Consider the following 12,638-nt stretch of genomic DNA (forward strand, 5'->3'; position numbering starts at 1 on the left):
CAGGGTCAGCTACTATAGGCTACTCTAAATATTTTCAATTAATATTTTTTTCCTCTGCAGATTCATTAAACAAAATTGGATCAACGTCATCTTCCAAAACCAATGCTGTATCTTCTACAAAAGATATTCCCTATGGTGAGTTGATGACCATGTGATTCTTATCTGTTTAATTTCCTTTCTTCTTTAACTAGATGTCTCTTTACAGAAACCTCATCTTGCACTGATATAGCTTCACAGTGAGCAAGAATGAGTTTTATATTTAAGCCCGTGAAATTTCCAGAACCCTGTTTGGGTTTGAGTATAGACTTATAGATAGAGGGAAGAAGAAATAAGCTTTATGACAGGAAAAAAAGAGGTACAGAGAGCATTCCTTGTCCTCATTTATTCCTATGCAAACTTAAAATATCTTCCTAAATTCTGTGTTTAATATGATTTTGCATTTGGGGGCAAAGGGTGAAAACAAAACTTTTTTGTTTTCATTTTTTTAACACACTTGCAACTCTTAACTTCATTATAATCTTAAGTGTCTGGTTAAATATTACGAACTTTCATTGCTCTGTATGCATGTATTTCATATGTTCTAGTTGATGGGTTTTAATATCAATAGAAAGTTGCACAGGGAGCTATAAAGAGGGAAAATTGTCTGCCTCTTACGGGGGAGTCAGAGAAGACTTCATGGAGAAGATAGTACTTGATCCGAGTCACAGCAGTATTCCAGACAAGAGAACAGCATTTGGATGTCTGAGCCAATTTGGTGTGTTTGGGGATTGGTAAATGGTTTTATACAATGAGAAAGAGAGATTAAACAAGGATGTATAATAAAGAACCTTGTATCCTTTGCTAACAAACAGAATTTTCCTACTAGAATGTAAGTTCCATGAGGGCCAGGATTTTTGTCTACAGTATGCTGTTCATTGATATGTCACCAATGTCTAGAACAGTGCCTGGCAACACCAAACCCTAAATAAATATTTGTTAAATGAATGAAGAAATATAATTTTTTAGGCCAGTACCTAAAAACCTGATTGCTTAGCAGAGTCACCTAGGCAAGCTTTTAAAGTCGGATTCTACAGAGATGGGTCTTAGGAATCTGTATCTTCATGAAACTCATCTGATATTTGGGAATTACTACTGTTGGCTATGGCAAGCCATTGGGGGAGGAGTGTGTTCTTAATTATTTCAGTTGGATGGGTCATTAGTTTGATCTCCTTTGCTGTAGGTGTCTGTGGCATCCCTCCATTTAGTCCCCAGTGGCTTTCCAGGAGAATTGCAGGAGGGGAGGAAGCCTGCCCCCACTGCTGGCCATGGCAGGTGGGTTTGAGGTTTCTAGGCAATCACCAGTGTGGAGGTGCCATCATCAGCTCTAGCTGGATTCTGACTGCAGCCCATTGTGTGCAATCGTGAGTGAGACTGATGATATTTTACTAATGTATTTATGTACCATACCTAGGACATAAGTAAAATTGTCTAACTTCTAAAATCATCCAGACTAATTCTAAAGCATGAGTCCTCCTTTCAGTGTTTCTGCCCCAGGTCCACCTAGCCTCTATTTAAACAATGTCAGTGAGGAAAAAGCAAATCAAATCTTGAAATTGTTCATCCCATTTATGGGGCTCTCTGATTATGTTAAGCCCAAGTCTGCTTCTCTGTAGCAGAAACTTATTGATCTAAATTTACTGCAGTTCCAGAAAACAAGAACTCAATCTCTTTCTTTTTTCACATAACAGCCCTCTCCCATTGCCTTAACTTAATCCTTAAGCTAAATGCGCATTGTTCTATTGTTTGTAATTCCAGAGGCCTCACCATGCAATGCACCTTGCCCTGGATTGGTTTAGCGCTGTTCCTTTTAAAGTATGGTTCACGACAGTGGAGCGCACAGTAGGATAATCCACACCTTGATCACTGAACTTTCCGTGTTTTTAAATAGTAAACTATGCCATGATATGAAAAACTGTACATAATATACATATGTAATCTAAAGAATAGTTAGTAAATGTATATTTGTGTCCCTACTACCTAGCGTAAGAAGGATCTTTACACTTTCCTTTCAAAACCCCTTAGTGCCCCTCCCAAAGAGGTAAACACTATGCTAAATTTTGTGTTCATAATTCCTTTGCTTTCTTTTTTTCGTTTTAACATCTATGAATCCCTAAAACCAGTATATCGCCTTGTTTTTCCTGGTCTTGATATTAATGTAAGAGAACTATAGTTTATATTCTTCTGTGATTTGCTTTTATCTTTATAACATATATAGATTAAATCATGTGGATGTGTGTAACTGTAATTAATTCATTTTCAGTCCAGACTAGTTAAGGCAATCACTTGTGGGTTGGTTCTGGACACTGTTGTTTATCCCGAGGATAAACAACAAGGTCCTACTGTATAGCAGACAGAACTATATTCAATATCCTATGATAAACCATAATGGAAAAGAATTTTTTTTTTAAAATGTGTATGTATATATATATATATATATATATATATATATATATATATAACTGAATCACTTTGCTGTACAGCAGAAATTTACACAACATTGTAAATCAACTATACTTCAAAATAAATAAATAAATAAATACTCTCCAGATGATTCCAATGTACAGCCAAGGTCCAGAACCCTTCCCTGTCCCTGACTCCATCTTGACCCCTCCCCTGCTTGTCCCCGGTGGACCCACCCCCTTCCTTAAACATGCTGTGCTTGTTCCTTTCACAAGGTCTGTGTAGTTGCTGTTCCCTCTGCCATTCAGGACACCAAGGTGCATTTAGTTGTTCTGTCTCCTTCGCCTCCTCTTGGCTCTGAGTCTCACTGACTTTCCTTGTTTTTGATGACCTGGACAGTATTTAGGAGTACTCATCTGGTATTTTGTAGAATGTACCTCAGTTTGAGTTCGTCTGATGTTTTTCTCATGGTTTTACTGGGATTATGGATTTGGGGGAGGAGGAACACAGAGGCAACATGCTCTTCTTATCACATCATATCAAGGGTACAAGCTGTCAACATGACTTCTCAATGATGACGTTAACCTCCATCACTGGCCCAGGCAGTGTTTACCAGGTGTCTCCACTGTAAAGGTGCATCTTCCCCCCATCCTTACCTACTCTTTGGAAGCAAGTGGCTAAGGGTAGCCCACACTCAAACAGTTGGGCCTTAAGCTCCACCTTCTTGAGCGCAGAGCTTCCTACAAAAATTATTTGAAATTCTTCTGTATGCGAGATTTACCTCTTCTCTTCCTTTTATTTATTAAATCATGTATTTATACCGGTGCGGACTTGACAATATTTATTTTTATAAATACTCTATATTTATTTGTTGCTCAGATTGTTCCAGCTTTGACTACTGTGAGTTCTTTCAGAGTGGCTTCTTGTCTTTTTGATATTCCCCCATCCTTTGTGACACTACAGGATGCTGCAGGTTCATCTTAGGTATTCCCCTCTCAGTCCTAGAAACAGCCATTTCTCCCGTGAGCCCTGGTTCATTTTATTGGAGAATGGCATGAGAAGTCAAGATCTGGGTGCTGGGCACCCTGCTTGCTACTAGGGGGCTATTGTTTCCAGGCCCTCTTAGCTGAAAGAGCTAGAAAATGTAAGTATGCATACTAACTCACTTATATAAACATATTTATCCATCTGTACCTATATTAAAGTAAACATGAGTTCATGCGAATATTTCCAACTCAATCCAGTAACCACATGGTTCATTCTAACACCTTCTGCCCTTGGAGAAGCCATTTTATAAGAATTCTATCAAAGTGCATTTTTATGTACCATGGAAAAGCCTCAGTTATAGCTGACTAATTAGTGAAAATTAATGCATTAGAGAAAACAGCTATTAGTATTGATACCAGAGGCACAGCAGAAGCTTTGGCAGACTCCCTTGTCAAATAGTTTAGTCTGTTCCTGAATTAATATCATGGACCATGACTCCTTGCAGCAAGATACAGACCACAGCAAACCATTCTTCACAAGGTAGAATATTCAACTTGATGAGTCAATTGAGATTAATAAACAGAGTCAGCTAAAAATGTTTGTGAACCATTTAAGTTAACCACAAAAAGAACTTGTGTCCAATATCATTAGTGAACCTTCTTGGTTTCTTTGTAAAATTTCATTAAAATAGTAATAATGTTTGTTTTAAAAGGCAGTTAAATAAAGTTATCAGGTAAAATCTAAACTACCTTCTCCATTTCACTAATCCATTCCGCCTCTCTGGAAGTAATCAATATTAAAATCTTTTAATTATCTGATTTTCCATTAATGTTTATGCACATTAAATGTACTTTGTAGTATTTTATAATTTTTTGCACAAAACATTGTGCCTTGTATTTATACTGATATGAAAAATGTCTGTGCACCTCATTTTTTCTTTAACTTTTCATAGTTGCCTAACTTACTTGACCAGAAAAATATCTTTTTGAAGCTTGAACTATATAGATCTTTACCCCAGAAGTGTTTGATATGCTGGTATAACCGAGGTAGTATGTTCCCTTCATGCCTTGCCTTTAGGGAACTCTTCAGCTGATTCCTTCAAGGACTTGCTTCTCCCTGCCTCAACTTCATCAATCTTATAGACATCCAGGGCTCCATCCTCCATAGAAGGGGGCTTCTGAGTATCCAAATCCACTGAGAAGGCAGGTTTGCCATGTGGGATGAGCCAGTTGAGGAAGTGTGCAAAATCTGGGAGCTGAGATAGACATCATTTTTGCTGAATGTCACCAGGTGCCAGGCTGGCTGGCATTGCTGGGTAGTGCTCCAAAGACAATAAGGACGACCGACAGCAACACTGTATCACCTCCCATATACTACTGTCCCTGGCACTGGTTACCCTTAGTATTAGTTCTCAAACTTCAGCAAACATCAGAATTGCCTGGAGGGTTTCTGACTTAAAGTCTGGTGTGGGGCCGGAGAGTCTGTATTTCTAACAAGTTCCTGGGTAATGTTGTTCTATCCTTAGGAAAAACCTGGTGTGTTCTTATTTTGCTGACTCCACTCTGGTCTTCGTGATCATGTGGGATTTTTAACTTACTTTAGGGCACTAAACTCACTTTGCAATTGTGCATTGGAATCTTTCTGTCTCAAACCTAAATCAGCGGTTTTCTCAATTTCAGCCCCTTTCTGTAACTTAGCAGTTACTCTTTCTTCTCCTGTTGCAGTAAGTGATACATGTCCCATTGTTGCGTTGGGAATGAGGCCATAAGGATACAAGAAATGAAGCTTGATCATGGGCAAGTGGGAAGAAAGGCTAGAGAAATTCATAAATTGATACCTTCAGCTATTGTCCCATATTGGAGAAATCTCAAGCTTTGTTGCTTTATAAAGTGTACGTTGTGTTGTCATATACTTTTTACAGTGTTCTCTACCAAATAAAAGGATATTTGATGACTGTGCACAATTTCTTCACTAGAGATTGTGAGCTACATTATCAACTCTACCATGATGTTTACTATTTCTTTGTATTGTGGACACTATTCTCTGTATAAAAAGGTAGAATGAATTTGTCATCAAATTGGTCGCCTGGACACATGCTGGGACACCCCTTGTCTCAGCCAGGGAGGTTCTTTTTCCACTCGGATTCACACAGCCAATCATGAAACCAATGCTGAGACTGGGACAGCAGAAGCTTTGTTCAATGGCAGAAGAATGGAGAAGTGGGAATTTAGTTCGAAATTCAACTTCTTAACCCAATTCTGGTGGAGACACCATATATATGGGAGGGTCGAAGTAAAAGGGAGGGAATTGGAAAGAGTGGGAGGAGTATCCGTGACTTATCAGAGAACAAGGGTGTGGTTTGGACCTGGAACTGATGCAGCACTCCTTTTCAGTTCTTGTATGGGCTTTTCCAGTGTTGTCATGGCAACCATTAACTGTCATGGCGCTGGTGGGTACGTCATTTAGCTATTGTATTACAATGAGCATATAATGAGGTCCAAGGTCTAGTGGAAGTCAAATCTTCCACCATCTTGAGCCTAGTTGGGTCTAACCAGTTCTTGTTTTTCTCTTTGCAGCTTCCTCCTGAGACTTAGATACGAGCAATTGGTTTCCTTTCAAGGCAAGGGCAGGGGTATGATTCTAGGACAACAGCTTGGTAACAGCTTTAAGAAATAAGTTAGTAATGATTTAGAGGGTGACTTTGAGAATAAAGTTGATCCTTCCATTAGAGTGCATGACAGATAAGAACAATGATAATAATAAATGGCTACCATTATGGAGTCTTTACCATCTGTAGAGTACTTGCCAAGCACTTTACCTAAGTTAGTTCCCTTAATAGAGGCACATTGAAACACATGAATGAGTCAGACTCATCATGCAAGAAATTGAAATGAGCATGGTTATGACTAGAGAGAAGATGCCTATGTGTATTAAGAAACATCTCCTTTGAATAAAGTGTATTGAAAAATAATTTCAATAAATTTTACTGAAGAAACAGTTTTGAAAAATGAAAACTTAATCTCCGAGCTGAAGTGACAGTGTACTTCTGGCAATTGAGAGACTCTTTACTTGGATATTTTTTCAACTGAAAATCTTTTTTTTAAATTTATTTTTGGCTGCATTGGGTCTTCATTGCTGCAACTTTCTCTAGTTGCGGCGAGCAGGGGCTACTTTTCGTTGCAGCACGCGGGCTTCTCATTGTGGTGGCTTCTCTTGTTGTGGAGCACAGGCTCTAGGTACATGGGCTTCAGCAGTTGTGGCTCGCGGGCTCTAGAGCGCAGGCTCAGTAGTTGTGGAGCACAGGCTTAGTTGCTCCGCGGCATGTGGGATCTTCCTGGACCAGGGATCAAACCCATGTCCCCTGCATCAGCAGGTGGATTCTTAACCACTGTGCCACCAGGGGAGCCCTGGAGATCTTGATGTGGCAAATTAATGGATGTACATTTAAATTTTTAAACATCTTTTTGAAGTATATCAAATGTGTGCAAATCTTTAGTACAGTTAGAGGAATTTACACAGAGCAAACACCCATGTAACCAGCACCCAGATCAAGAAACAAATAGGGGCCCCCCTCGAGCCTCTCCCAACAATCACCCCTCTAACAGGAATCAGTGCCCTGATCTCTAACACTATACGTGAATTTTACCTATTTTTGAATTGACAAATTCTTTTTTAACCTGAGTTTCATCAATTCTGGTTCCTGTAATATAATGTTTGGATACTTTTAACAGTAAAACATGGACCAGAATCTACCTCATTATGAAGGTAATTTTTTTCATGCATTCCTAATATCACTATGAAATTAAAATAAGCTCTAACTTTTCTTTTTTCCTTCTTAACTTAAAAATAGTCTTTGGTGATATTTGATAAGGGCTCCAAAGACATTTTATGGCCAAAAGAAGGGGGCAAGATACACAATTAGGAACTTGTCCTCAGGTAGGTCAGGAGGCAGAGTGTAGCATTGCTGGTTACACAAAGGTGCCAGACAGGGTAGTGGGTGGCCCCTGACTGAACTGAACAGTGCATGTTGGTAGGGCCAGAAGGGGTTAGACCAAATGGTGAAAAACGTGTTTTCATGACAAACTTTTGTTGTTCTTCTCTCTCCAGGAAAAATAATCCACTCTTGTGGACCATTGTTGCTGGAGACCATGACAGAACCTTGAAGGAACCAACTGAGCAGGTGAGAAATGGTTTTAATGGTTATTCTGCCTAAATTTTCACATGCCAGGGAATACATTTAGCTAAAACATGTAGTTATTAATCCCCTAATGCCCTCGTATACTTATCATTTATACTAACATTTAAAGATACCATTTAAGATCACATTTAATCTGAAAATTAGGTGAGGTGAGTCAGGAAGTGCAAATTCAGGTCCATGTACACAAGTCCACCATAGTCTGGTTTTTCCAGGACCACCAGTCCTCAGAAAGCAGTGCATGGACTCCTGTAAATTATTAACAGAGATTGCCCTTTTTAATTTAGTACAAAGTCATCTTCATTACTGATGTGTGGAAATGCAGAGATTTAAGATTATTTTGGACCAGTATACAAGGAAGTTGTTCAACTCATTGACTTTGCCTTGTAATCTCTTGCTTGCTAACAATACAGGTGAGAAGGGCAAAACACATTGTGGTGCACGAAGACTTTGACAGACTGACCTTTGACTCTGACATCGCCCTAATACAGCTGAGCTCTGCTCTGGAGTTCAACTCAGTGGTGAGGCCAGTGTGTCTCCCGCACAGCACGGAGCCTCTGTTTTCCTCTGAGATCTGTGTTGTGACTGGATGGGGAAGTGTTAGTGAAGGTAAACATTTTACTTTTGCATAAACATCACTGCTGGTTGAGAGTTTTGAGAATGTGTCATGGAAATGATATCAAGTAGTATCTGCTTTAGCCCTTCTTCCTTCTGAAACATTGAAACCATGTTTTATGTAGCTGTAAAGCTCATCAAATTAGAGAATGAGCTGTTTTATATTTTTCCATCAGGGTGACTTAATCATAGGTAGGCTAGATCTGTGAAAGGCCAGATAGAAGTATTTTATGCCTTGTAAGCCATGTGGTCTCTTTCACAGCTATTCAAATCTGCCGTTGTAGCACAAAGCAGCCATGGACAATATGTTATAGCATGGATGTGGCTGTATTCCAACAGAACTTGTCCATGAGTCTTAAATTTTATACAATAATCTTGTCACAAAATGTTATTCGTTTTTTGGATTTTCTTTTCAACCATTTAAAAAATGTACAAATCAGAATTAGTTGATAGATTGTAATAAATAGGCTTGGGGATGTAATAACTAGGCTTGTAATAAATAGGCTTCAGTTAGGGCCTGGCATGAAATTGGCCTGTTGGCTGGGGTTTGATGACCCCTGGGCTAGATTCTAGATTTCTTAAAGCCATAGTGAAATACTGAAAGATCTGAATGGGTTGATGTTTGTGTCCTGCTTCTTTTCACTGTATAAAGTTATTTTCTTTTATATTTTCCTTCTGTTTATATGTCATTTAAAGTCTGTGAGCTTGCAGATGTAGAAGACAAACTTACGGTTACCAAAGGGGAAAGGGGGCGGGGAGGGATAAATTAAGAGTTTGGGATTAACATATATACATTACTATATATAAAATAGATAAACAACAAGGTCCTACTGTATAGCACAGGGAACTAAATTCAATATCTTGTAATAAACTATAATGGAAAAATTTATATATAAACTATATATAGTTTATATATAAACTATAATGAAAAAGAATATATATATATAACTGAATCACTTTGCTATACACCAGGAACTAACACAACATTGTAAATTAAATATACTTCAATTTAAAGAAAAATAATGATAAAGTCTGTGAGCTTGAAGGAGGTGAGATATCTTTGACCTCATACAGTATTCATGTTCTCAGCTTACTGTGCTACCTGCAGCCAAATTGCATTTTCCTAAAATCTTCACAACCACCATATGAGGAGATTTTATCCTCCCATTCTGAAAATGAGGAGATTATGGCCCTGAAGTCTAAGTAATTTGCTAAAATTCCATGGCTAATAAATATCAAAAGTGGGATTTAAAATCAGTGTGGCTCAGCTGATAAACCTTGAATGGCTTATTTGTTACATTTGGAATACAATCTGAACTCCTAGCCCAGCACTGAAGGCTCTGCATTGGACCTCCCCATACTTCTCCAGCCTCAGTTCCTCCTTTGTCCCCTTGTTGGCCGACCTGTGCCTTCTTTCTTTCTCAAGCTCTGTGCTTTGTTTCCTTGGCCCCGGAGCACTCCTATTCCGTCTTCTCACAGCCCCTCCTCTTTACTCCATCCTCAACTCAAATCTTCTCAGACCCCTTTCTTGCAGCGGGACTGTCCTTCCTTCACTCTCTGCACTACCTGGTTTTATCATCTCCTTCCACATAAACGGACTTAACATATTTTACAGAATCATTTTCTACATCCCACCCCTTAGAGCGGGAGCCTCTTGAAGGCAGATCTCTGCCTAATTTACTGCTCTCTCTCCAGGACTCAGCATCTACCTAGCATAGAGGAAACAGTAAATTTTTATAGACTCACTGGCCTCAAAGCCCTTGAATAAATGTGCCTGTTCTTTAACATCTTCAACCTTCTCCAACTCCATGACCACCAGACGACGGAGGTGGTTACAGTTTTATAAAAGGTGAATTCAGTCTTTTAGTCTCAGAGAGAAAACAAGTTCTCAGTTTTGAGACATGATAATAAGCAACATTGTTAGGGATGGTCCCTGAAAAGAGGATTTTAAATACATTAAATTATCTATGTATTAGATTACTACATTAAAAAAATAATAAGGGCTTCCCTGGTGGCGCAGTGGTTGAGAGTCTGCCTGCCGATGCAGGGGACGGGGGTTTGTGCACCAGTCCGGGAAGATCCCACATGCCGTGGAGCGGCTGGGCCCGTGAGCCATGGCCACTGAGCCTACGCATCGGAGCCTGTGCTCCGCAACGGGAGAGGCCACAGCAGTGAGAGGCCCGCGTACCACAAAAAAACCCAAAAACAAACAAACAAAAAACACTTAAAAAAAATAAGATTTAGAGTCGGACCTAGGCTAGTTCTGTCCCATAGGTGCTGTGTGATTAAATCTTCAGAGCTCTGGCTTTTTCATGTGTGAGATTAGTGTGACAGCCCACCTCACAATGTTGTTGTATTAATAGCTTAGAGTAAAAAGCTTTATAAATATATTAAGGAACTATTTACATAAATGTAAATATAAATAAAATATAAGATACTATTTACATAAATGTAAATTAATTTTTTTCAAAAAGCTATAGGGCTATCAAATACTGAAGTTACCTTTTTTTAATTAGTCATAAATCTAAAGTGATAGAATAAGTCACGCAGAACACGTGTTAACATAGACCTGCCTGAGGGCCAGGCGGGAGAAGAAATTCTTTAGTGTTCATCATCAGTGTCATCTTAAATTAGAGCTGAGATTAGGCCTCAGTGATAATAAAGGAACAAGAGAAATATGGTTTTGTTTTATATGAGTGCTACCGAGTCCAAGCTCACTCTGCTCGCCACATGACAGTCCAACGAATCAGAGACGAGGCATTGAGGCAAGGAACACTTTATTTGAAAAGCCCGCAGACCAAGAAGACAGCAGACTAGTGTCTCTGAAAAGCCATCTTATGGGGTTTGGCCAGTTTCTTTTATAGCACAGAGAGGGGGAGGAGATGAGGAAGTAAAGTAAAATGGCCATAAGTTTTGCAAATGTCACCTGGAATGGCCAGCCTCGGGGAGGGGATGTGTTAATTTCTTCTTTCTTGTACCCATCCACAGGTGGGCAGAGTCCAGATGCTCCCCCGAACAAAGCCACTTTGTTTTAACATTCAGGCAGAGGGGCAGGGTTCCCCGAGGCAGGCCATTATGTACAGACAGTATCCTTTCAGTGAACGAAAGCTGCGGAAAGCAAAGGTTAAAGTAAAAGAAACAAATCCAACATGTAGTCTGATTTGGCTCTTCCCTGTTACCATTGGAAATCATATAAATATATTATTGTTATGTAGTCATAATACGTTTACGTAAAATATTTTACATTGACCTTTGAACAATGCTGGGGTTAATTCAAGTGTCATTTATAGTCAGCCCTACATACCACAAACCGTGTAGTACTGCAATATTTACTATTGAAAAATATCTGAGTATAAGTGGACTGGTGCACTTCAAACCTGTGTTGTTCAAGGGTCAACTGTACCTGTAAAAATATATGAACATATATATTTATAATATAAATTATCTGTGACACCAATTCATATATTACTGAATTTCTCTTTCTGAATTCTTAATAGCTATATTTGAAACACTGAAATTTAAATCAGAATTAAGCTAGAAAAAAAGTGTTTCTGATCTTGTTTCTCCTGCCAATGGATTTTCTTCACCAAGATGTCACATCTGGAAATAAAGATGTCCTGCACAAAACACTGTGTTTGGATTCAGAATTCTGCATCAGCTTAGGCAAAACCGAATGATGGCAGCTGTGTCGGTGTAGAGCAAGTCTGAACTTAAATATATTTCTTTAACACCACTTGTTGCTTACTTCATTATCAAGCTCTCTTTCTGAATCTATTTCTTAGATGGTGGCCTAGCGAGTCGCTTACAGCAGATTCAAGTGCTCGTGGTAGAAAGAGAGGTCTGCGAACGCACTTACTATTCTGCCCATCCAGGAGGGATTACAGAGAAGATGATCTGTGCTGGCTTTGCAGCATCTGGAGGGAAAGATGTGGGTCAGGTGAGAGCATTCTAATTTTGCAGAGGAAGATAGGAAGTTGTCATCTGTTGGAGATTCTCCTTAGACAGGAAGAATCTACTCTCAAAGCCACAGACAAGCATCTTGGCCTGTGCCTGCAGCATCACACCACACCCCTACTCGAAAGCCAGTGGGACAACAGGAAGAGTGAATTACTTAGTCCAAACTTGCTGAGATGGCAGAGAGGAGACAGAAGCAGCCATCAGTCAGAGGGGAAGTGGGTACACAGAGGAGCCCATGAGAAAGTAGGAGAGGGCAACACCACTGAACTGGTCTGCAGGTGGGAAGATGTGTTCAGATATACTTAAAGCTTTGGTAAAAGGGGAACGAGCAAATACGGATTATAAATTAGTGTATCCTACTTATGCCTTAAGAGTTTTATTGTTTCAAATTATTACTAAACTCCTGGGTACTCACACTTAATTTTCAACCACAGATAAAATAATC

General features: G+C 39.3%; 1 protein-coding gene across 1 annotated transcript in view; it reads left to right on the top strand.

Annotated features, from left to right (window-relative positions):
* OVCH1 (ovochymase 1) overlaps positions 1-12,638 on the top strand; it is a 48,964-nt gene that overhangs the window by 15,982 nt on the left and 20,344 nt on the right. Inside the window, exons 11-15 of the mRNA XM_027129226.1 lie at positions 61-135; positions 1,220-1,400; positions 7,534-7,606; positions 8,035-8,230; positions 12,019-12,173. Coding sequence (XP_026985027.1) covers positions 61-135; positions 1,220-1,400; positions 7,534-7,606; positions 8,035-8,230; positions 12,019-12,173 — 680 coding nt within the window. The remainder of the gene's footprint in view (positions 1-60; positions 136-1,219; positions 1,401-7,533; positions 7,607-8,034; positions 8,231-12,018; positions 12,174-12,638) is intronic.

Source organism: Aethalodelphis obliquidens, unplaced genomic scaffold, assembly GCF_003676395.1.
Source record: "Aethalodelphis obliquidens isolate GAN/ISIS:26980383/991018 unplaced genomic scaffold, ASM367639v1 scaffold36, whole genome shotgun sequence".
NCBI lineage: Eukaryota > Metazoa > Chordata > Mammalia > Artiodactyla > Delphinidae > Aethalodelphis > Aethalodelphis obliquidens.